At 45.7% G+C, this 25,193-nt stretch overlaps 1 protein-coding gene across 1 annotated transcript; it reads right to left on the bottom strand.

The window, feature by feature from the left end:
- Window positions 1-5,607: 5,607 nt before the first annotated feature.
- LOC110562462 (ubiquitin-conjugating enzyme E2 Q2-like) lies at window positions 5,608-7,279 on the bottom strand. The gene has a single exon (XM_060374803.1). It carries the CDS (start codon window positions 7,112-7,114, stop codon window positions 5,969-5,971), a length of 1,146 nt encoding a protein of 381 aa, XP_060230786.1. The 5' UTR covers window positions 7,115-7,279; the 3' UTR covers window positions 5,608-5,968.
- Between the last annotated feature and the right edge of the window lie 17,914 nt (window positions 7,280-25,193).

Raw genomic sequence — 25,193 nt, 5'->3', positions numbered from 1 at the left:
GAATTGTTTTTTTCCAACTGCCCATGGAACATACATCAAGGTCCTGAGCCATAAGACAAACCTTAGCAAATTCTGAAGAAAGCATATATTGTAGTCTTTGCCTTGTGATGTAATCAATAACAGAAAGTTAGGTCCACTGCTAGGGGAAGTCCTCCTCCGCTTCCATCTGACCCTAGCTTATCAGGTCTCATCAGGACTAGCTGCCATGTCCTCCTCTGTGGCCTGGAAAGACTGTTCCTCCCTTGGGGGAAGGAGGGAGGGGAGAGGTAAAGTGGACTTGGAAAGGGGCAGGGAGGGTGGGATTGGGAGGAAATGAGGGAGGGGGCTACGGCTGGGATACAAAATAAATAACCTGTGATTAGTATTAAAAAAATAAAAATAAATAATTAAAAAGTTAATAGGCATATTTCCAAAGCTTTAGAAACAAAACCTAACACTTAAAAAAAACACACAAAAAAACAACAACAACAAAACAAACAGGAATGCTGACTTGAGTAAGAATAAAAGTAAAAATATATGCTAATCAAAATATATGGCACATAGCAATCCTGAGAAGAAAGTTAAAGCAACAGATGCTAAGAGTAGAGAAAAGAGAGACTTTCAAATCTGTGATTTAATCCCACCTCAAGAACCCAGAACAAAGTACAAGGTGAGAAGGGGGAAATTAGGAAGGAGGGGAGGAGAGAGGTCGGTGAGCTTGAACACAGAAAAAAGAAGAAGAAACCAAACAAAAGTTTATTCTTTGCAAAGGTCAATAAAATTGGGGGCGGTTATACAAACCCATACATGTGACAACAGGACAGAACTATACACATGGCTTTTGCCAGTGTCAACTTCCTGGTTTTTCAAACTACAGGGTAATGATAGGGAATGTGAGCCTGGGAAAGGTAATGTCAAGAGTTCATGCGCCCTGTTTGGATCACCTTTGCACTGTCCTGTGACTCTATTATCTCAAAGCAGAAAGAGCTGAGTGTGTCAGAACAGCCCTTGGAATCCCAGCTCTTGGGAGGCTGAGACCAGAGGTCCTTGACTTCAAGGCTAGCCTAAACGAGGCAAAGATGTCTTATCTCAAAAAGAATGAATACATTTAATTTTTTTTTGTTTGTTTAAATTCAAGGGGTTTGGAGACGGCTGTGCAACTGAAGCATCATTTATCTTACAATGTTATAGCTTACAGCGTTTTCTAAAATGCCTGACAGGAAAACCGCAGGGTGCTGGGAGAGTGTATAACAAATGTTCTTAATAATACAAGGTTCTGTGACTTTCCAAGAGACTGGCTGATTTTCTCTAAAGGTTGTCTCATCTCTCAGGTTCCTTCTTAATTAGTGATCCCTGGGAGGGAACAGCCACCTTCAGACAGACCAGAACATCTCGTTCCAGACACAATATTTTCTCAACGTGGAGAGAATCTTCTTTGGCTCTGTAAGGAGCTCTCACACATGTTCTTGCTTCCTTTTCAATGTATACATGTATGTGTGTATGTGTGTGTGCTCGAGGGGGTAGAGGGGATCTTCTCCAAAGCTGATATAACAAATGTGTGCAATAATGCCCTGTCCTAGTCTCAGAGTGAAATAAAATCTTCAGTTTTGCATGTAAATAACAAAACAATTTCCCCACTGGCATGTAGCTAATAGATTATTATGATTCTAAATGGAAAATCTTTAGGTCTTTAGTTATGGGTTCCAGAATGTCATCAGATTCAATTCAGTCCAGCTTTCTTCTAGTCATCAAAGCAGTTCGTTAAAGATTATTTCTTGCTGAGAATGGCGGTGCACGCCTTTAATCCCAGCACTCAGGGAGGCAGAGGCAGGCAGATCACTGTAAGTTCAAGACCAGCCTAGTCCACAAAGTTCAGGCTAGTCAAGGCTCCCCAGAGAAACCCTGTCTCAAAACAACAACAACAACAACAAAAAACCCACAAAAACAAACAAACAAAACAAAAACAAAAAACTAAACGAAGAAATTTCTTTATGTGTGTTTGCATGTGTCAGAGAGGGACTGTGGCTTACACAGAACTTGCTCTGTAGCCTCAGGTGGCCTCAACCTCACAGAGATCCATCTGCCTTTGTCTTCTGAGTGTTGGGTTTAAAGGTGTGCTCTCCGATGTCCACCTCAAAGCAGTTTTCAACTCTGTTAGCCAGTTGTCCTTAAGGACATCGTCTTCCGCCTGGCAAGGCAGCCGTAGAAACGTCAGTCTGGATGCTTTTTCTACTATCATCTCAGTCACTTTTCCCCCAAATGTTTAGCAGTACAAAGTTCAGCAGTCCTGGAAGCTGGGGATGTGACTCTCATTTCAAGAAAGAATTTCTGACTCAGCTTCAGGGGATAAAGCTAGCAAATTATCTCAGCAGTCAATTCAATGCCTCCATTGTCTATTCCAGCTCTTTCTTTCTTTCTTTCTTTCTTTGAATAAAAGACAGATGCCTTAGCTGGGTGGCAGTGGCACACGCCTGTAATCCCAGCACCTCAGGAGGCAGAAGCAGATGGATCTGTGTGAGTTCGAGGTCTACAGAGGGAGTTCCAGGACAGCCAGGGCTACACAGAGAAACCCTGTCCTTAACTACTTCCCACCCAAAAAAAGATGGGTGCCAACTCAGGCGTGGTGGTATATACCTCTAATCTCAGCATCCAAGAGGCAGAGGCAGGCAGATCTTTGTGAATTTGAGGCCAATCTTGTCTAGAGAGTTCCAGACTTGCCAGGGCTACATAATGAGACCATCTCAAAAGAAGAAAAAACTGGGGCCAGATACAATGGTACATGTGAGTTTGAGGCCAACCTGGCCTATCTAGCAAGTTCCTTGGAAGTACATTATCTGAGTTTTTCTTATTATTATTATTGAAAGGTATGGTACAGTATTAATAACTATCTTTAATGGGCGGCAGAGATAGGTAGATCTGAGTTCAAGGCCAGCTTGATCTACAGAGCAAGTTTCAGGACGGCCAGGGCTATACAGAGAAACCCTGTCCCCAAGAAGAAAGTCTGTCCCCAAGAAGAAAGTCTAATAACAATGACAGCAACTATCCTTTAAGATATTTTCTTTTTTTTATTTTGTAACTACATGTATGTGTGTGTGTGTGTGTGTGTGTGTGTGTGTGTGTGTGTGTAGCTTTGTGGACGCAGTGCCCACAGAATGTCAGAGGCGACAGTTGTGAGCTGCCTGTGGTGGGCGATGGGAACCCAACCCAGGTTCTCTACGAGAGCAGTATGTGCTCTTCACCACTGAGCCGTCTCTCCAGCCCCAGTGTTTTGGGTGGTTATTTGTAAATCTGATTCAGCTTTATGATGTTTATCATAAAACTACTAAATAAAGCCCTGATGAAAAAAAAAAAAAAAAAAAAAGCACTAAGGCCTGCTGGATGTATGGCTATCAGTCAGGACGCGGCCTAATTCAGTAATGTGTTCATTAATGTGCTCATGTGTCCTTAAGCCATAGGCTTAAGGAACTTTAATGCTTGAAATGATTCTGCCTTGTCACAGTTTACCTGAGCAACTGGCCAGAACTTTAGGTAAATGTAACCAAGTGAACTAGAACGCCAGAAGAAAACAAAAGGGGTGGAAGTGGGTTATTGGCAGAATTATTTAAAGTTCCTTAAGCTACACTCCTAACCCCTCCCTATTCTGCTTTTAATTTTCACTCTTTTTAAAAATGATCTTTATTTTGTTTTGTTTGTAGTTTCTAACTTTGAATCTTGAGACAGTACCTGGCTGGCCTGGAAGTCTTTGGCCTCAAACTCACAGAGAATGACCTGCCTCTGTCTCCCAAGTGCTGAGATTAAAATTGAAGGCCACCACCGCCCAGCTTCAGACAGTATCTTACCAGAAGCTGGATGTGGATTCACACCCAGACAGCCCTTGAGCTTCCAAGGCTCCTGAGTAGCCAGATTCCAGGTCTGTGCCACCAGGCCTGGCCCACAAATCTCTTATCCTCCTACTCAAAATAGAATTTTTAAAAAATGTAAACATACATAAGAATGCAGAAGAGCCAAGTCTCTTGGATGTGCTTAATATAGTTGACGCTTGAATGTTAAAGCCGATGTAGGGGGCTAGGGGATGGTTCCTTGGGTAAAGCGCTTGTGGCCTTAACATCAGGGCCCGAGTGTGCCTCTCCAGCACCCACAGGAAAAGCTGGATGGAGTGTCGGGGGCCTATAATCACAGAGCTGAGGCTCACTGCCTAGCCAAGCCTAAACAATCGGTGATCTCCAGGTTCCGTGAATGATCCTGTTTCAAAAACAAGGTCGAGGGGCTGGAGAGATGGCTCAGCCATTAATCGCATACTGGTCTTGCACAAGACCCGAGTTTGGGTTAGCACCTTCTGGCCCATGAAGATATCTGCACTCATGGGTTCGGTTCCCCTCCACACAGATGCATATACGCAATTAAAAAAACAGACCAAAAAAGTCAATTTTAGGGGGCTGGGGAGATGGCTCAGCAGTTAAGAATACTGGCTACTCTTCCCAAAGATCTGGGTTCTATTCCCAGCACCCATATGGCAGCTCACAACTGCCTGCAACTCAAGTTCCAAGGGCTCCAGCACCCTCACACAGACAAACATGCAGACAACGCACGTGAAATAAAAGTAAATAAATCATTAAAAAATAAAAATGTAAAAAAACTGGTAAGGACCTGGGCATGGTGGCACACACCTCTAATCCCAGTACTTGGGGAGGCAGAGGCAGAGACAGATGGATCTCTGTGACTTCAAGGCCAGCCTGGTCTACAAAGCCAAGGCAACACAGAGAAACCCTGTCTCAAAAAAATAAATAAATAAATAACTGCTTTGCGGGGCTAAATGTGCTACTGGGTTTCTTTCTTTTTTTTTTTTTTTTAAGTACTTAGTAACGAGGATTTGTTCTTAATTCAAACTATTACCAACCAAAGGGGACCCAACTGGGTGAGGCAAGAAAATGGAAAGCACGCTGATTTGAGTAGTGCTTTATAAAAAGAACTGATACCGAGTTCCCATTAGTCCTTTGATGTACGGCCATTGTTATGACCAGCAATAAAAATTTGGAAGTCTCCAAATTAGGTATCCTTTTGAACTTAACTGTGTCACGTCTGCTCAAGGAATCTGCTGAGCACTTTATGAAGTTTTACCGGCCTACCAAGAAGCGCAACATCCCGTTAATAAAATGAAAAGGTAGAGTGGTAATGTTTCACGACTCACCCCGAGCTGCAGGCTTGGGAGATAGAGGCAGGAGGATCAGGAGTTCCTGGCCTTGGCTACCCGGGACTCCTGTCTCCAAGACAAGATCAGTGCAAATGACTCTTAACAAGGCTTAAGTGGTGTGGCCTTGACTGCTTTGCCCAGGTGCGGTAGGACTCAGTGAGGAGCCCAGCTTCAGGAAATAGTTCATCTCATCACCTGGCCATAAAAAATGAAAATTAAAAAAAAAAAGATGTTACCAATTCACGAACAAGGCTCACGCTATTGTTTAGGCAATAAAATGGCTTTAGACACAAAAGAGACTGCAGTCGACAAGACGGTACCGTTCAACTGGGGAGCACGCAGGAGGCCCTGGGTTCCAGGCTGAAGAATCACACAAAGAAAAGACCCAAATCCAAAAACAGTCTAAGTCAGGATTGGACACTGGCAAAACTTTTATTGGCTTTAAACAGAACAAGAGTTGGCAAATCCCCATTATAGTCTCCCCCGCCCCCTCCCCCCCAATAAAAGAAAATTATCTATAACGCCACAACTGATTGGTCTACTTAACAGATTTCACTGAATCAAGGAAAACAGACGACAAAGAATGCACGCGGTGATTACTTATCAGGGAAAAGCACGGTAAAGGTTCACAGTCCAGCCCAAGACCCCCACAGTAAGCAAAATGAAAATGTTGGCACTTCTACTGGTGCTCAGTTGACAGACAACTCACTAAACCACCACCGAGCTACTGTTACAAAGATAGGCAAAGCTTGTGTCCTTAAAAGCTACATTGTTCGAAGTGCCGGGGCAGTCAACTAATTACCCATCTTCCTTCGGAGGAGTGAACCAGCCCTTTTTCTCGTGCATCTGCACCACGGAGTCATAGGCCTGTTGGGCTGTCTCTAGATTATATTGATTCTTATCTGCTCCAAAGCGCACCCTGGCCTTGCCTTTGACTAAGGTAGCATTGATCTGCATGATGACGGATTCTATGGAGTAGGCGCTGCTCCAACCCTGCTTCGTGAGCAGTTCCATACACAAGGCCCCTCCGCCCAAGACATACCCTCCAGAGAGAACGGGTGACTCCACGCGAACGAATGGAGGATCAAATGGAAAGTTATCCTTAAAGGAGAAGTTCAGCAAAATATACTCCATGCCTTCATTTTCTTTCAAGAGCTTAAGGTCACCGTACAGGGGACTGTCAGGGTCAACCTTCCTCAGTTTGACGTGCCAGTTGTATAAGCTGTCGTTGATCAGTTCCACGGAGTAAGTCCCTGATTTATAACTCTGCGATCTGTAGATCTCTCTGAGTTCTTTCATAAGTCTGTTGGAAGCATGCACGGACCCAGACACGGTACCATTTAAATAGTCTTGCCTTTGGTTCTTCCTAATATTCTCTAGGATTGCCAAGTGCTCCTTCTCCAGACCTTCGTCTTCTGACTTTTTCTCACTGGCAGCGTCTTCCTTCAGCTCATAATGATCCAAGTCTTCCAGCCTGTCAGCCCCATCTTCCTCTTCATCCTCCGAAGGCACCTCTTCAATGGTCGCCCTCTGAGGGATTGGGACGGGCTGATCCAGCATCTCCACATCCAGGTGCTCGGGCAGGTTATATAAGCTGCAGAGTTCACGGATGAGCCACTTGAGCTGCTGACGTAGCGAACCGTTGGTGTTCGAATCTTCCAGACGTTCCAGGATCGATGTGAGATCCGGATCGTCAGAGTCCACGAACCATATCGGCGGAGAAGATGAGTAGGGCTCGGGGATGGTACACCGCAGCGTGAGCGGCTGGCCGGGCGGCGGCGACGGCGACAAGGAGGGCTGGCTGGCCGCGGGCGCCGGCGGCATCAGGAACTGACACTGCAGCTCATCCAGCTGCCAGCTCACGATGCGCAGCTGCTCGTGGTCCTTGTCGAAGATGGAAGCTAGGAACTCCAGCTCGGCCTTAAGCCCCGACGACGACGACATCCTTCCTCTCTGGTCCTCACAGACGAAATGTGGAAAACGTAGCGGGCCCCGCGAGACGCCTGCTAGGCTGCCACCGCCCCTGGGGCCGCCGGGCTGGGCTCCTGCAGCTCCGCCTCTGCCCGCCTCCGCGACCCGCGGAGCGTGGCCGCCGCAGTAAGAAGTCTGAGCACAAGAGTCAGATAATGATCCTCAGGGCTTTTTCATCTTGCGTAGCGGAACCTTTTGTTTCAGGTGGGGTGGATTTTTTTTCTTTTTTTTTTTTAATTTTTGTTTTGCAACAAAACGAAGCGTGGGGGCTGGTCTTGAACTCTCCTTATAGCCAAAGATGGCCGGGAACGCGCGAATCCTCAGGCCTCCGCCTCCTTCCACACCCAGGGCTGAGAAGACAGCGCCGCCTCTCCCAGTTTATGCTCCACTGGGAATGAATGACAAGGCCACAAGCAGTCTGGGCCGGCGAGCTACAGACCCAGGCTAATTGAGTAGAAACTTAAATACCTACTGGGCAGGTGTCCCTTTTCCTCTTCTGCCCCACGTCCCTCACGCCACCCTCTGTTTCACTGAGCTTTGCTTTCGATGTTCCATGAAGTAGAGCCATGTGGTGTTTGTCTTTCTGTGACAGGGTTATTTCACTGAACGTCTTCCAGATTCATTAACGAGGTGCCGTGTAATGGAGTTCCCTTCAGCCCTAGGACTGAGGAACATTTTGCCGTTGCAGATATAACATACCACTTTCTATTTTGTTTTATGGTTGTATTTTTTTTTTTTTTTTTTTTCTGAGACAGGGTCTTACGCGGCCTGGGCTGGCCTGTTACTTCCTGTGTACCTGAGGATAACCTCGAACTTGCTGCCTTTTCTACCCTCACCTCCCGGTTGCTGGGATTACAGGGATGCACCACCGCAGCTAGTTTGTGTTCCACTAAGGATGGGGCCCGGGGCTCAGAGCATGCTAGGCAAGCCTTCAGCTACTTGAGTTACATCCGGAGCCAGTGCTAGTAGACATTTTGGTTGCTTCCGTTGTTATGCCCAAGTCTGGAGGATCCCAAAGACCACCAAAGAGCATCTGGAACCAGGTGGGGTACATGCCCTGGGGTCTGATTGGTTGCTCCTCAGCTATTCTTGCCAAAGCACAGTTTAGGTTTTTTCCTGGAACTGGGTGAGGGAGTAGGGTCACCTTGAACAACAAGGGGGTCTGAGAAACAAGATGGAGTTACTCTTTCACATGGCCCAACACGTGCCTGTACTCCCAGTGCTGGGAGAGGCAGACTGGGAGGTTGTCGGGCCTTGCACATACAACGCACACAACACTCACACACACATACACAGACACTGTCATAAAAACACACTCACACTCACCAGTTTCTCCACTTGTTTTTTTGTTTTTTGTTTTTTTTCTCATGCCCCCTACGAAGTGTGAAGAGATATCTCCTGGTGGCTTTCATCTGCAGTTTGTTCATAGTTTATGAAGGTGAGCAGTTTCACAAGTCTTCTCATTTCCTGTCTTCCCATGAGAAATGCCTATCAAAGTTCTTTGTCCATTTTAAAATGAGCTTTTTGTTTGGTTTGGCTTTTGAGTTGCTAGTATTTAGTGATTTTAACTTCAATTTTTTTTTTGTAGTCTTTATTTTTATTTTCTGTGTGTGGGTATAGTGCCTGCACGTGTGTTACGCGCACAGGTGAGTGCAGTGTCCGTGCAGGCCAGAAGAAAATGTCAGATCCCTTGAACCTGAAGTTACAGGCAGCTGTAAATTTCCATGATGATGGGAATTGAATCCGGCTCCTCTTAATTGCAGAGTCATCTCTCCAGCTCAAAATATTAACCGTTTGTTTGTTTGTTTGTTTGTTTTGTTCTTGAGACAGGATTTCTTCGTGTAGCCCTGGCTGGTCTTGAACTCAGAGTTCCACCTGCCTCTGCCTCCCAAATGCTGGGATTACATGTGTGAGCCACCACTGCCCCATGAAGATATTAACATAAAAAATTATTACATTTGTTTATTTGGGGGAAGGGAAGGTCAGAGGACAACTTGGTGGTCCCCTTTCTCTCCTTCTGCGGGGGGGGGGGGGGCGGGGGGGGAGGCTCGGGGATCACACTCAGGCTGTCAGGCCTGGAAGCAAGTGCTCACTCCCAGTGAGCCATCTTGCCAGCCTGGGATAGTATGTTGTTGTTCTAATCAGCTGTAAAGTTTGAAGCATTTTCTCAAATTCTACTGGCTGCCTTTTCCTCTATGCATTCTGTGGGTTTGGTTGGGGATTTTGTTGTTGTTGCTTTGTTTTGTTTTTCCAGACAGGGCTTTTCTGTGTAGCCCTGGCCATCCTGGAACTTGATCTGTAGACCAGGCTGGTATCCACTCAAAGAGCCCCCTGCCTCCCAAGTGCTAAGATGAATGGCATGTGCCTCCACCACCAGGCCTGTGTTGTTTTTTGAGACAGGCTCTCTTAGGGAAGCTGGATCTCACCATATTTGCTAGACTGGTTGGGGATCCAGGTTCTGGGCTCCACCTGTGTCTGCAGTGACCTCTCCCAGCGCTTGCGTTGCAGATCCACCCCACAGTGCCTACTTTTTTTACGTGGTGCTGGACATTAAAACATGGGTTTTCTGATACTCCAGCCAAGGGCCTCTCATGGAGCTGGCCTGGAACTCCTGCACAGAGGTAGCCCATGGCAGTTCATTATCCAAATGGGTTCCATAGTAATGGGGACAGGGACAGTCTCTGACAGGAACTGATTGGCCTGCTCTTTGATCACCTCCCCCTGAGGGGGAAGCAGCCTTACCAGGCCACAGAGGAAGACAATGCAGCCAGTCCGGATGAGACCTGATAGACTAGGATCAGAGGGAAGGGGAGGAGGACCTCCCTTATCAGTGGACTGGGGTAGGGGCAAAGGTAAGGAAGAGGGAGGAAGGGAAGATTGGGAGGGGAGGAGGGAGGTACAGGGGGGATACAAAGTGAATAAATTGTAATTAATAAAAATAAAAGTAATTTTAAAAATAAATAAAACATGGCTTTTTATTCTTCTATAACACAGCACCCACTGAGCCATCTCCTCAGCCCTGAGACTCTTTCCTTAATTTTCTTTTAAATATTGTCAACTGATATTATATTGAAATGTAACTGAGTTTTTTTCCTTTAAAATACATACACACATATACACAAAACAACACACACACAAACCAAACCAAACAAGCCTTTCTTTGCAGCGCAGAATGACATCCCTGTCACAATCCTCCTGCGTCAGTTTTCTGTGTGCGTTTATTAGTTACAACAGTATGCACACGCATCTATGCCTGCAAATTTAAGGGTTTTTTTCATGTCCAGGATCATATGACCCGTGGGCAGATAATTTGAATTTGTCCTTTCTGATTAGAATAGCTTTTCTTCTGTTCTCTTGCTTAATTGCTCTGGCTGGGGCTTTCAGTACTATGTGGAGTAGAAGTGGTAAAAGTTGGCCTTCTTGTCTTGCTTTTGATCATCCAGGCTCTTAGTCTTCCTGCTTGGCACACATGGCCTTTATTATGCTGGGTTCTTTTTTCTATTCCTGGGTTGTGAAATGTTCTTCTGCATGTTTGATTCTGTGAAAGGATTTTCCTAACTGCTTAAGAGGATTATGTGAAGCCAGGCCAGGTGGCTCGTGCCACTGGGGAGGCAGAGGCAGGGGAATCTCTGTGAGTCCAAGGTCAGCCTGGTCTACAGAGTGAACTCCAGGACAGCCAAGGCTACACAGAGAAACCCTGTCTCAAAACAACAACAACAAAAACATAAAACAAAAATAAATCACGTAATTCTCATTTTTTGTAGTGTTTGGACAGTGTATGACAATGATTGATTTTCATATACAGAACTGTTTTTTCATCCCATCACCAGGTCTCACTGGGTCATGACCTAATCATTTTAGTGTGCTGCTAAATTATATCATTAATAAGTTATTGGGGATATTTGCCTGTATGTTCGCCGAAACTGTTGTGCTAGGGGGTCAGCATGACAGCTCAGTGGCTAGGAGCACTGGCTGCTTATGGGGATGACTCAGTTTCAGTTCCCAGCACCGACACTGTGGCTTGCAACCATCTGTAACTCCAATTCCAGGCCTTGACAGGCACCAGGCAGGCGTGTGCTGCGTAGTCATATATGCAGGCAAAAAGGCAAAACACCCATATGTATATATACAGTAAAATAAAAATAAATAAATCTTTAAAAATACATTGTTATTTTATTTTATTAATTACACCGTATTCACTTTGTATCCCCCCATAAACCCCTCCCTCCTCCCCTCCTAATCCCACCTTCCCTCCCCCTTCTTCACAAATGCCCCTCCCCAAGTCCACTGATAGGGGAGGTCCTCTTCTCCTTCCTTCTGATCTTAGTTTCTCAGATCTCATCAGGAGTGGCTGCATTGTCATCTTTTGTGGCCTGGTAAGGCTGCTTTCCCCTCGGGGAGGTGATCAAAGAGGAGGCCATTCAGTTCCTGTCAGAGACAGTCCCTGTTCCCATTATTATGGGACCCACTTGGACACTGAACTACCATGGGCTACATCTGTGCAGGGGTTCTAGGTTATCTCCATGCATGGTACTTAGTTGGAGTATGAGTCAAAGGAAAGACCCCTGTGTTCAAATTTTCTGGTTCTGTTGCTCTCTTTGTGGAGTTCCCGTCCTCTCCAGCTCTTACAATTTCCTGCTTCTTTCATAAGATTCCATGCACTCTGCCCGACAGTTGGCCATAAGTCTCAGCGTCTGCTTTGATAGTCTGCAGGGCAGAGCCTTTCAGAGGCCCTCTGTGGCAGGTTCCTAACTTGTTTCCTGCTTCCTTCTTCCATCCTCTTTGCCTTTTGGGATTTTTAAAAAAAAAACATTTTAAGTGACTATTGAAATGTGCTTCCTTCTACCCCCTCATCCCCGTGTTCTTCATGGCTTTGGTATAAGGACAGTGCAATTCACTTCACAAAGTGAATTGAGAAGTTACCCTGCCTCTTTTAAACGTTGAGTAGAATTCACTGGTGAAGCCATCTGCTCTTGAGTCCTCCTCCCCTCCTCCTTCTCCTCCTCTTGTTCTTCTTCCTCCTTGCCTCTTCCCCTGCTCCCACTGTTCTCCTCCTCTTTTATCCCTCCTCTTCCCCCTCCCTTCTCCTTTTCCCTTCATCCCCTTCCTCGTCTTGTTTGCACTTCTCGAGGTGGAGCCCAGGGTTTTGGACAAACTACCCTGAGATTGTGAATGCCCTCTGAACGCTTCTGAGCTTTTCTCCGTCAGAGTTCTGGTTGCTCATTCAACCCCTCTTAGTGATAGAGGACAATTCCGGTGTATTTCTCCACAACTGAGCTGGTAGCGTATAACCCAGTAGGACTTTGGCCATTTCTTTTAGCTTATCGAGCTGCTGGGAGGTTTATAGCAGTTTGCTGTGATGACCCCTTTTCCCTTCTGTGGTGTCAGTTGTGTTCTTTCCCCCTCCCTCTCTTTTTTCTTGGTATAACTAAAAGTCTCAGTTTTTTTTTTTATCTTGAAAAAAAAAAAACAACTCACAGCTCAAGTTGGCCATGGGGATACACACGCCTTTAATCCCAGCACTCAGGGAGGCAAAGGCAGGTGGGTCGCTGTTTTGAAATTTGTGCATTCACTTGGGTCTTTGGGTATGCGCACACAAATGCAGGCCGCCTGCAGAGGCAGAAGAAAATGTCAGGAATGTCAGGTCTCCTGGAGCTGCTTTACAGGCAGCTGTGAGCCGTCTAACTCGAGCGCTGAGAACTGAATTCCAGTCCTCTGGAAGAGCAACATGCACCCTTAACCACTGAGCCGTCTTTCCAGCCCTGCTCTTACTGCTGTTGTTGTTTTAACCGGTCCTTTATTCGCTTCATTTCCGCACTAATATCATTTTTGCCTTTCTGTTTGAAGACTTGGCTCTTTGTTGTTTTCTAGTTTGTTGCTATTTGAGACAGGGTCTTTCTAGGCAGTGCAAGCTAGCCTTGAATCCCTACCACCCAAATGCTTGGATTATGGGCATTTGCCACCTCACCCAAGTTTTTTCTTGGTCTCTTTCAAAATACTTTTTTTTTTTTTTTTAATTACATTTATGTCATGTGGTGGGGGTTTTGTGACACAATAAGCGTGTAGAAGTCCCAAAACAACTTTCAGGACTAAATTCTTACTATCTGGGTATCCAAATGGTACACCTTTTATAACCTAGGCCAGCAGGCTGGATGGCAAGTGCTTTTATTCATGCTCCCATCTTTGCTGGCTCTCCAGTTTCTTCAGCACTAGAATTAGATCGTTTGAGGTCTTTCCTTTGAACATTGTCTTTTTGGTTTGTGTTTTTTTTTTTTTTTTCAAGACAGGGTTTCTTTGTGTAACCGTGGCTGTCCTGGACTCACTCGGTACACCGGAGATGAACCTGTGTCTGCCTCTGTCCCCCCAGTGCTGGGAATAAAGGTATGAGCGACTACCACCTGGCTACACTGTCCCTATTTTTCTTTTGTTGGTTGTTTGTTGGAGACAAGGTTTCTCTGTGTAGCCTTGGCTGTCCTGGACTCCCTTTGTAGACCAGGCTGGCCTGGAACTCACAGAGATCTGCCTGCCTATGACTTCCCGAGGGCTGGGATCAAAGGTGTGTGCCATCACTACCCCGCTTTGACTTCTTTTTCAGTCCTTACGGTATCTGAGTCTATTGTTGAACTTCACAGATTTGTGAATTGCCCAGGGTCATTTTTGCTATTGATTCGCAGTTTCATTTCACTGTGGTCGAAGCTATTTTATGCCTTGTGCTCACAGAGGCCAGAGCGGGTGTTGGATCCCCTGCAGCTGGAATGACAGGAAGCTCGTAGCTGCCCAAGAACATGGACAGTGCTGGTAATCGAACTAGGGTCCATTAAAGAGCAGTGCAGACTCTTAACCTACAGCCATCTCCCAGCATGAATCTGTGTGTCTTGTGGATTCAGATGCTTGATGTAGTCTGCTCTGTCTTCCTGGTGGACTGCCCCTGCTGTGATTCTAGAATGTCCTTATGTCTCTTGTTGATAGTTTTTGTCCAGCACAAGTGTGGCCAACCTCCTCCTCTCTCTTCCATCCATTTGCTTCAGGCCTCTGCGCTGCCCTCTGGAGTAGGCCACAGAACTCATTCTCTCTCTGTCTCTGTCTGTCTGTCTGTCTGTTTCTCTCTCTCTCTCTCTCTCTCTCTCTCTCCACCTGGTATTTGCTGAGTTCTGTTCTTGCTCTAAGGCAGGCAACCTTTCTTCGGGGACAGAAACCAGGTCCCTGAAAAGAGGAAACGTTGATCACATGGCTCCCTTTCCCTGCCCACTGAGAAGCTTGACAGCTGTACTGGCCTGTCTCCTGCTCTAGCACTCAGAGGCCCCCAGGCATCAAGAGACCTGTCCATTCTCCGAGACAGACCACAGAAACCCTGATGTTGACCTCTCGCCTCTGCTCTGTTCATTGGCTTCCCTCCCTATCCCCAGGAGAAGCCTCCACGCTTTGTGGGCTTGTCTGCTGTCTTAGAGGAGGCTTCCTGCAGAGCAACTGCAGCCTGCCTTGCGAGAGGCAAGTGACCCTTGGCATCTGAAGCATGCTGAGTCCTGTCATCACTCTTGAGACAAGCCAGGCAGAAGTCAGCCTCTCAGGTGGCCCCTGACCTCAGAAAAGTCAGAATGCTGGCTATCTAGTTCAGTCCTGTCTTTTCCCTTCCCAGCGAGCAGCCAGGAGGCTAAGAGTTCCCTCTCCTTTGCGTGGGCCTGTGCTTATGAGAGAGGTTTTCGGAAGGGGGCCAGCATGAATTGTCCCAGCCACCTTCCCATAGAGTTCTTCCCCCCACCCCACCCCCTCTCCTGGGGATGTAGGAGCCACCTGGCTCATTTCTGTGGTCCCACAAAGGAAACTGACCCACGCATTGATGTGGACATGTTGTCCCCATGGGAAGGAAAATGGTCTCCTTGCTCGGGAGCTTCTTGCTCGGCCATGTTATTGACATCACCGTGAGTCAGCACTTTAAAAATTGTTTTCATGTATTATTTCTCCGCAATAGTGGGTTTCATTGTGATACCTTAATACAGAGTATTCATACTTTGTATCCGTCCCCTCCTTATCTTATCCACTCTGTCTTCTATCCTGCCTGCTGCCTACATAGCCTCGTTTCCTGGTTTGTTTGTTTCTTTTCAATCTTGGATTCACATATGGGAGAAAAGAACACCATAGTTCTATTTCTAATTCTGGCTCCTTTTGTTTAATATTACAGTCTCAAGGATGAATCCATTTTTTTCTGCAAACGACTTCATTTCATTCATCCTTTATGTTGAATAAAACTCCATTGTAGGAGCTGATGGTTAAGGATATTTGCTGCTCTTTCAAAAGACAGGGGTTTGGTTCCCACCGCCCACACGGCAGCTCAGAATTGTCTGTAGTTCTAAAGGAGGACCTCTCCTGGACCCTGCAGGCACACCTATGATACATGCACCTGTCCTCTGTGGGCACACATACAATGCACATACATACAGCCAGAAAGAAAAAAAAAAACATGTATGCCCATATAATAAAATATATATATATATATTAAAGAAATAAAAAAGACCTCTGTTGTGCATATGAACCATGTTTTTTTGTTTTTTTTTTTTAACACAGTCATCTGTCAGTGAGTACTGGGGCTGATCCCATAACTTGGCTTTTGTGGATGATGTCACAGAGAGCAATGGTGTACAGAGGTCTTGAGAGTAAGCAAGCTGGCTTTGACTGCTCTCGGCAGATTCCCAGAAGTGGCATGGGTCGTTTGTTAGTTCTGTCTTTACTAGTTTTTTTTTTTTTTTTCTTTTAGATGCCTCCACAGTGACACAGTGATCTTCACAGTCTTCATTCCCACCAACAGTGTCTCAGGGTTCCTTCCACCTCCCACCCCTGCCCACACACCTTCTTGTTTGACTTCTTGACGATAGCCAGGCCAAGCAGGCTGAGATGGACTCTTAGCCTGCCCTGCCTACCTTGGGACTCTTCCTCTTTTATCTCCCACAGGACATTTCCTACTGATTAGCCACTTCCCTCCTCCTGGCTGTTGGCGTCTAAGGGGTCCTGGGGAATCAAATTGGCTCACAGGCTGAGATCAAAGGCGCTGGCTTTGCCTGGTAATCTCAATTTTAGGTTAACGTTGACCATGTGAGGAATACTCTCAGGAAAAATGTTCCAATGATTTTCCACCATTATATATATATATATTTTTTTTTTTTCTTGATATTTGCAGCAGTTCAGGCATGTTAGAAAGAATGTAACATGGTGAGGCAGGGTGGAGAGATGACTCAGTCCACAAAGTGTTTGCTGGGAAAGCATGACGACCTGGGTTCATCCCTACCAGAGACACAAAAGGCGGATGTGGTGACATGGACCTGTAGTCTGTCTGCCGAAAGTCAGATAGAAACAAAACAAAACAAGAAACAAAACTGAGCTACGCATTGGCAAATGAAGCCGAGATGGGAAGGTCCTTGGCTCTTGCTGGCCAGGCAGTCTAGCCAAATCAGTGAGCCCCAAGTTCAGTTTGCCACAGTGTGGAGAACCATTGAGGAAGTTGTCTCTGACCTCTTCCCTTCATACACGAGTGCACGTGGACCTGTGCGAATACATCACACACATACAGTGTAGTGGTTCGAATAATGATGACCCCCAGCAGCTCCTAGTTTGCATATTTGTTATATTTGTTCAATAGTTGGTGGGGCTAATTGGAAACAATTTAGGAGGAGCGGCCTTGTTGAAGGAGGTGTGTTCCTGGGAGGTGGGTTCTGAGATTTCAAAAGCCCATGCCTCGCTGGGAGTGGCTGCACGCTCCTCTAATCCCCGCACTCAGGAGGCAGGGGCAGGTGGGTCTCTGAATTCCAGGACAGCCAGGGTGATAGAGCAAGTTCCTGTCTCCAAACAACCACAACAAAGCAAAACAAAAAGCCCGTGACCTTTCAGTCAGCTTTTCCTGCCCGGTGCGTGGGAGTCAAGATGTAAGCTTTCAGCTACTGCCCCAGAGCCATGGCTGTCTGTCTGCTGCTAGTTTCCTCACCATAATGGTCACAGACTGTAAGTTTCTGAACTGTAAAAAAAAGCCCCAAATCAAACTTTTTATATTGTAAGTTGTCCTGGTCATGGTATCTGATCACAGCGATAAAAAAAAGTAACCAAGCCACAAATACAGTGTGTGTGTGTGTGTGTGTGTGTGTGTGTATGTGTGTATTTATTTGTGTGCATACATATGTGTGTGTGTGTGTATGTGTGTGTGTGTTTACGTGTGTGTGTCTGTGCACAGGATAGGCCCTGCCACTGAGCTACAGTCATAGCCTCTCCTCATCTAATCTTCAAAAATGGACTCTGAGGGTCTGGAAAGATGGCTCACCAGTTAAGAACACTTACTGCTCTTTCAGAGGACCCAAGTTTCGATTCCAGCACCCGCTTGGCAGTTTACAACTAAGGTAATTCCATTTCCAGAGGCTCTGACACCCTCTTCCGGCCCTTAAGGGCACTACATGCATGCAGTACACATAGGTACAAGAGCGCACTCACACATGGATGCAAAGAAAAGAAAGAAACTTCTTTTTAAGGGACTGAGGGAGACTAGGCAGAGAGCCGTGTCCTTGGATGGCAAAGAAAAACAATATCACGTTCATTTGTAAGGCTTGCCTGGGAAGTCTTTAATTGGATGAGGAGGGATTAGAGTTATTCTTCGCCACTGCCACCATCTGGAGATAACACTGGAATGTTCATTACCAGGGGGCCCTGTTAGCATAAGTACCCAAGCTTGGGAGGCCCGGTGTACACGCGCTAGGTTCACCAGGGAAAACGACAACTCCCCAGCTGCACCTGCCCATGAATGCTGAGCCTTGTTCAGAAGTGCCACTTCAGGCATTGGCTCTAAAACTTGAAAATATGTTTCATCCTGAGAATGGCTTGTTTCCGTCTGATCTCACTTATGCCAAGGTCTCCGTGAGCCTCAAAATGGCTTCATTGGAAAGCCTATCCCAGGAGCATCAATACTACAGAAGACCTTTGTTTGGGACTCGCCTCGTGATCCTCCATCTGGCTCCAGATCTGTGGCACTCACTACCTAACTGTTCCTCCTGGTACTGTCAAAAGACATTCTACAGCAGTGTCTCAACAGTAATGGATGATAGCCTGACAGGAGATATTAGCCAGCCTAAACACTACCCCGAATATTGCCAGTATCCTTGCATTTATTTTGTTCTCCTTAACCTTTGCCGACCCAATTGAAAATTTCACGAGCCATCTATTTGATGGCTTGATGTGGCAGATTAAACTCCGAGGCCTCTTTGAAAGCATTCTACTGCTGAGCTACATGCCGTAGCCCATGACCTGCTTTAAAGTGAGCTACACACCGGGCGGCCATGGAGCACACCTGTAATTCCAGCATTTGGGAGGCAGAGGCAGGTGGATCTCTGAGTTTGAGGCCAGCCTCGTCTATAGAGTGAGTTCCAGGACAGCCAGGGCTACACAGAGAAACCCTGCCCCGAAAAACAAACAAAACCAAAAGTAAGAAAGAAAGTTAAAGTGGGCTGCACATTACCAAATGTTTGAGTGGTTCAAATGGATTATTGTTATACTTAAAAACTTGCCAGCCAGGCACAGTGGCGCATGCCTGTAATCCCAGCACTCGGGGAGGCAGAGGCAGGTGGATCTCTGTGAGTTTGAGGTCTACAGAGTGAGTTGCAGGACATTCCAGGCCACACAGAAAAACCTTGACTCAACCAAAAACTAAAAACAAACAAACAAAAACAACAACAACAAAAACCTTGCCAGGATAAGATGACAAGATGTCTTAGCAAGTTATAGGCTTGCCACCAATCCTGACGATCTGAGTTTGACCCCAAGAATCCACGTAAAGATGGAAGGAGAGAATTGACTCCTGCAATTTTGTCTGCTGACCTGTATACGTATGCTGTGGTGTGCGGGGTACCAACCAACCAACCAACAAACAAACAAAAACTGACTAAATAAATTGAAAAAAAAAATTCTGGATATGAGGGTGCACATCTTCTCAGAATAGGGGGCAGGAAGATCAGGAGGTCAAGACTAGCCTTGGCTACTGTGAGGCTACCCTGAGCTATTTGAGATCTTGTCACCAAAAAAATCAACCAAAATCAAACAGATAAAACAAAACAAAAACAAAAAAAAAAGAAAAAAAACCCAAATGATCAAGCAGTAAAATGGACTCAGTTGTAAAAATCACACAAATCTTAGAAATACATACACACACACACACACACACACACACACACACATGTAACCACCAGTGCACTAAGGATATTGAACGGCTCCATCGCAGCATCTTCATCCTTCTGTTGCCTCTGGTCACATGCACCTATGACCAATACCACACTGATCTGTTCCTGTCACTGTACTTTTGCCGTTTTAAGCTTGTCATAGAAGAAGGGGATCACACAGGGGATCCCTTTCCAAGACTGGCTTCTTTCCTTCAGTGAAATGGTCTGGGGGTTCAAGTAATACTCTGACCCAGTCGACCCCTGCCATTCTCCACTGCCCTTTCCTCTCCTCTCTCTTAAGCAATTCTTAAAAAAAAAAAAAAAAAAAAGTCAAAAGCATTCCTTAGCCTGTGGGCCCTTCCAAAGCAGATTCTGCGTCTGATTAGGCTTGCCTTCTTACTTAGATAACCCTTGCCCGGGGGTGAACACCTGAAGGTGGAATTATTAAGACATCTGCTTAGCCTCAAGAGCAACCCTGGCCTGGCATTGCATCCCTCCCAGCATTGTGCAGGAAGGCTCTCGGGCTCCATAGTTGAAAGCATCTGGTCCTGCCAGAAAGTTCTCTCCCGGCTAAGGCAGGTGAGCACCTCCACACAGGTGTGTTTGGTATCTTCGAATCTTCTGGGGTGAAAGTCCACTCCTCACTTTCATCCATCTTCTAATTATTGTTTTTTCATTTTTCACTTCAAGCATTCCTTCTGTGTTCTAGAAAGGAACCCTTTATCCAATGCTGGCTTTGCAAATACCTTCCCTGAGTTATAAATTGCCCCTTTAGTTTCTTCACAGGATCTTTCATGGAGAAAGCATATCTTCACAAAATCAAATTTGTGTTTCTCCTATCACGGGTTGTGCTTTTTGACATCAGCTTTACGCATTATTTCTGTAGCTCTGAATTGGAAGATTTCCCCCTACCCTTTCTCCCCCTAAACTGTCCCACAGGTCTGTTTTATATTTAAGTCTCTGTTCCCTTCTGAGTGCATTCCCACGTCAGATGAAAAGTTTAAGTTGACCCCCTCCTTCCCCTGATGTCCCATGGCTCCAGCTTCCTGTGGAAGAGGCAATTTCTCCTCAGCGGAATTGCTTTCACACCTCTGTCAAAAATCAGTTGTCCACACTTCTGCTGATCTATTTCTGGCTGCTCTATTCTGTTCCATCGATTTCTGTGGCTATTGATTTGCGTGGCTACCTTCTTGCAAAAGACCAAGCAACTTCCATGATTCTAGCTACACAGTAAGTCTTGTGTGATAGTGTGTGTGTCTAGTGTATGTATGCATATGCGTGTGTGTGTGGGGGGGGGGGGGTGTGCGGGGTGTGCGTGTGATGTATGTGTGGTGTGGGTGTGTGTATGGACCGTGGGTCCACACTGAGTGTCGCTCTCAGTTACCGTCCCTTACAGTTTTTGAGACCGGGTCTCTCACTGAACATGGGGTTCACTGAATTGTCTAGGTGGCTGGGCAGCAGGTTCCAGACACCCGCTTATCATCCTCCGGGACACGTGTTGCTGCAGCACCCGGCTTCTTAGGTGATGGCAGGCTTTAAACTCTGATCCTCATGCTTGCAAGCACTTGACTGACTGAGCCATTCCTCCAGCCCCCCCCCCACCAGGGGAAGTATTAAAACTAGGAACCGAAGATGCCTCAAACATTACTCTTCTTTAAATTGTTTCACTTACCCTAGTGACTTTGCCTTTCAGTTTAGAACTGACTTTTCTACAGAACAATTCTGACAGATGTTTGACAGCTACAGGTCATTGGGAGGCAGTTTCCTCGTTTCTGTGACCCTCAAATTCATATCCCCATTGATTTACCTGTTTGCAACTCTTTTGTCAGTTTTTAAATAGTTTTAGTGTCTAGATTATATATGTGTTCCTGGATTTTTTTTTATCTAGCTAATTCATTTTTTGAGCTATGCAGATGATCTTTAAAAAAAAAAGTTTTGGCTTCTTTGAAACATTGTGATGCCAAAAAGTGGTGGCACATGCCTATAATCCCAGCACCCAGGGAGGCAGAGGCAGGCCTATCTTTGTGAGTTTGAGGCCACCTGGTCTATAAGGTAAGCCCAGGACAGCCAAGCTACACAGAGAAAACCTGTCTTGAAAACAAGAACAAAAACAGACAAACAAAAGGGCTGGAGAAATGGCTCAGAGGTTAAGAGCACCGGCTGCTCTTCCAATGGCCCAGATTTCAATTCCCGGGAACCACATGGCGGCTCACAAACATCTATGGGGAAATCTGCTGCCCTCTTCTGGCGAGCAGGAATATGTGCAAGGCAGAACACTATACATAATAAATAAATAAATCTTTTTTGAGAAAGAGAGGAAGGAAGGAAGGAGGGAGGGAGGGAGGAAGGGAGGGAGGAAGGAAGGAAGGAAGGAAGGAAGGGAAGAAAAAGGAAAGAACCATGGTAGTATACCTTTACTCCTAGCACTACTGAGACTGAGGTGGGCAGATTTCTGTGAGATCCAGGCCAGTCTTAGGTCTACATAGTGACTTTCAGGATAGCCACAGCTATATAATGACACCCTGTCTCAAAAAATTACAAAAAAAAAAGTTTTTTAAATTGCAACCATATGAGAACTTGCCTTGCAGACTGTATATCTAGCACTATGTATAGAAATGCTCTGTGTTGACCTTGACCGTGTATCTTATGACCTTGCTGAATTCCCTTATTTCAGAACTCTATCATTTGTTTTCTGTTTGAATTTTTTTTAGTTTCATTTGTTTTTATTTTACATATGTGGGGGTTTTTTTTCTGCATGGAAGGAGAGAACTGACCATAAAATTTGTTCCCTGACTGCCCCCGCCCCCCCCTACATATAACATGGCATGTGCACAAACATGCATATATACATACTCATTGCATAAGTACCCACCCTACACACATATAAATAAACATATAAATACACACAGTATTAAAGTTACCCAACCTAGGTAAAATTGCCATGCACCAGCTGAATTCAGTACAAATCCTCATAAAAAGTACTGAACTTTAGAGATTAAGAAATAGTTTTAGCCGAGGGAGGTAGCGCACGCCTTTAATCCTAGCACTTGGGGAGGCAGAGGCAGGCGGATCTCTGAGTTTGAGGCCAGCCTGGTCTACAAAGTGAGTCCAGGACAGTCAAAGCTACACACAGAAACCCTGTGTCAAAAAGCAAAAACCAAAACTAACAGGAAAAATGATTTTCCAGCTTCCGGTCTCTCTCTGTAACAGCATCCAACATCCGAAGATAGCGGAGCCATGCCTGTGGAACGGTGGCACAGACAAGGATTCGCACCCAAGGTTGGCCTCTGACCTCCACAGGAGCACTGTGGCATATGTGTGGCCTAACGCATGGTACATGCGCGCACACACACACACACACAAACACACACACACACGTGAATTTATTGATTGAGTCAAAAACGACTAGGAGGTGGGTCTGGAGAGATGGCTGAGTGATTCAGAACACTGGTTCCTCTTCCAGATGGACCCAAGTTCAACTCCCAGCACCCCCATTGGGGCAGCTCACAAGTGTCTGTCGCCCCAGCTCCAGAGGATCTGACACCTCTTCTGACCTCTGAGGTCACTACATGTGCCCAGTGCCCAGACACACGTGCAGACAAACACACATACACATAAAATAAAAATAAAAGTTAAAATTAAAAAAAAAAAAAGGCTAAGAGTAGCCAATGGTTTACCAAAGGCAGACTATTGTATATGCTGTGACAATACAGAGAAATCATTGATGACGGTGAGGTAGCCAACTAAATCCTGAAGACGGTGGGGACAGAAACACGTGGAGGTGGGATGGAGGCATCCAGTACCTTTTGAGAATTCTTAAAAACCTCTAACTCAGAAATGGAGGCAGAAGCCTTTTTCTCTGAAGGGATAAGTGACTGCCTTAAGACATTTGTTCTTGTCAAGAGTATTTTTAAACAAAATCCAGACCCTGTCGTGTCATCCAAGAAATGCTCTGTAAGTGTTTCCACCTAGTTAAAGACATGGAAGTTGCTCTAACGACCATCCATACCCCAACTATATCTTCAGAATGAACAGCTGGGCCCTGTTGCTCTGTGGCTGGGTGTTTCTCTAGTATGTTCGAGGTCTGGGCTTAAAATCCCCAGTTCCAGCAACAACAACAAAAGTGTCTTTCTCCTTTTCTTCTTCTTTCTTTCTTTTCTTAAAGGTTTGTTCATTTTATGTATATGAATGTTCTACCTGCATTTACACCTGCCAGAAGAGGGAATCAGTTCACATTATAGATGGTTGTGAGCCACGATGTGGTTGCTGGGAATTGAACTCATGACCTTCGGAAGAGCAGACAGCGCTCTTAACTGCTGAACCATCTCTCCTCCTCCTGCTGCTGCTCCTCCTCCTCCTCCTTCTTTTCTTCTCTTTTTTTTTTTTTGTTTTTTGTTTGTTTGTTTGTTTGTTTGGCTGGGACTCAATGTTGAGGCCTGAGGCTCGCTAGGCAAGCATTTTGTCACTGAATTCCATTCCTAGCACCAATAATTTCATAGCGTCATCTCCTCTCAGTCTGTATCCAAAGGTCCTTCATCATAACAAAGATATCTTGGAGACCTAAGCGAGGTTCCCGCATTGTGCTTGGTTATTAGAGCTGGGAGGTTTGTGTTACTCTCTACCAGCCTCTCCTCTCCTCTGCTATTGATTTCTTGGAAATGCTGGCTGATCTGTCCCGGACACTGGTTGATTGCTTCTACAGGGTGCCACTCTACTCATTTGCTCCTGCTTCTTAGACCCAGAAACTTTATTAAAGCTCTGTGGTAGGTGAGACTATTTAATAGGCACTGCCGTGTACTTTTGTCACAGCACAGCCAAGAGATGGATAGTGTGTGTTCGTGAAATCGCGTAGCGCCAGCCTGGTTCATCTGTTAGAAAGTTCCCAGGCCTGATTTGACTTAACGCTTTATTTCTTAATTAGTGTCCACTCGTGAACACTGTTGAGTCTTGTTACTTGCATCTTTTGTTTTCTTATGTATTTATTTTTATTCTTATGTGCACTCGTGTGTTTGCCTACATGTGCGTCTGGGTGAAGGTGTCAGATCTCCTCCTGGAGCTAGACAATGGTGAGCTGCCATGTGCGGGTGCTGAGAATTGAACCTGGGTCCTCTGGAGAGGCCTCCAGTGCTCTTAACCATTGAGCCATCTCTCCAGCTCCCCATCCTTGGTTTTCATAAAGGGTCTTTTTTTTTTTAATGTTTCCTTTTAAAGATTTATTTGTCATGTATACAGTGTTCTGTCTGTATGTACACCTGCACGCCAGAAGAGGGCACCAGATCTCATTACGTATGGTTGTGAGCCACCATGTGGTTGCTGAGAATTGAACTCAAGACCTCTGGAAGAGCAGTTAGTGCTCTTAACCTCTGAGCCATCTCTCCAGCCCCTCATAAAGGGTCTTACACAGACTTTTCTGTGTAGCTCAGCCTGGCCTGGGATTCGTGATCCTACTGCCTCAGCCTCCCAAGTGCTGGGATTGCACGCACACACTCCCAGGCCCCGCTTTTCATTCTCTTTTTCAGTTCTTCTGGGGTGTGGTAGCTCATACCTGTAATCTCAGCATTTGGGAGCTTGAAACAGGACGATCACAAGTTCAAAAGCAGCATGGGGTACATAGGGAGATCCTGTCCCCAAAAACAAACAAACAAAAGTTTTCCTTGCTAGGTGACTTTGGTTAGCACGGGAAAGGTCTGGACTCATTTATTCTGCATGCATATGAATTATTGACAAATGAAACAATACAAGGCCTGGCATTTGCTGCAAAATGCTGACGCCAGGTACGTGGGCATGTGGTAAATGAGATTGGCTCTAGAGTAATAATTGGTAACTCTAGACGCTGAGTATCGCAGCTCACTATGTGACTTCTGTTG

Source organism: Meriones unguiculatus, chromosome X (genome assembly GCF_030254825.1).
Source record: "Meriones unguiculatus strain TT.TT164.6M chromosome X, Bangor_MerUng_6.1, whole genome shotgun sequence".
In the NCBI taxonomy this organism is placed as follows: Eukaryota; Metazoa; Chordata; class Mammalia; order Rodentia; family Muridae; genus Meriones; species Meriones unguiculatus.
This window is presented reverse-complemented; position numbering and strand designations above follow the sequence as displayed.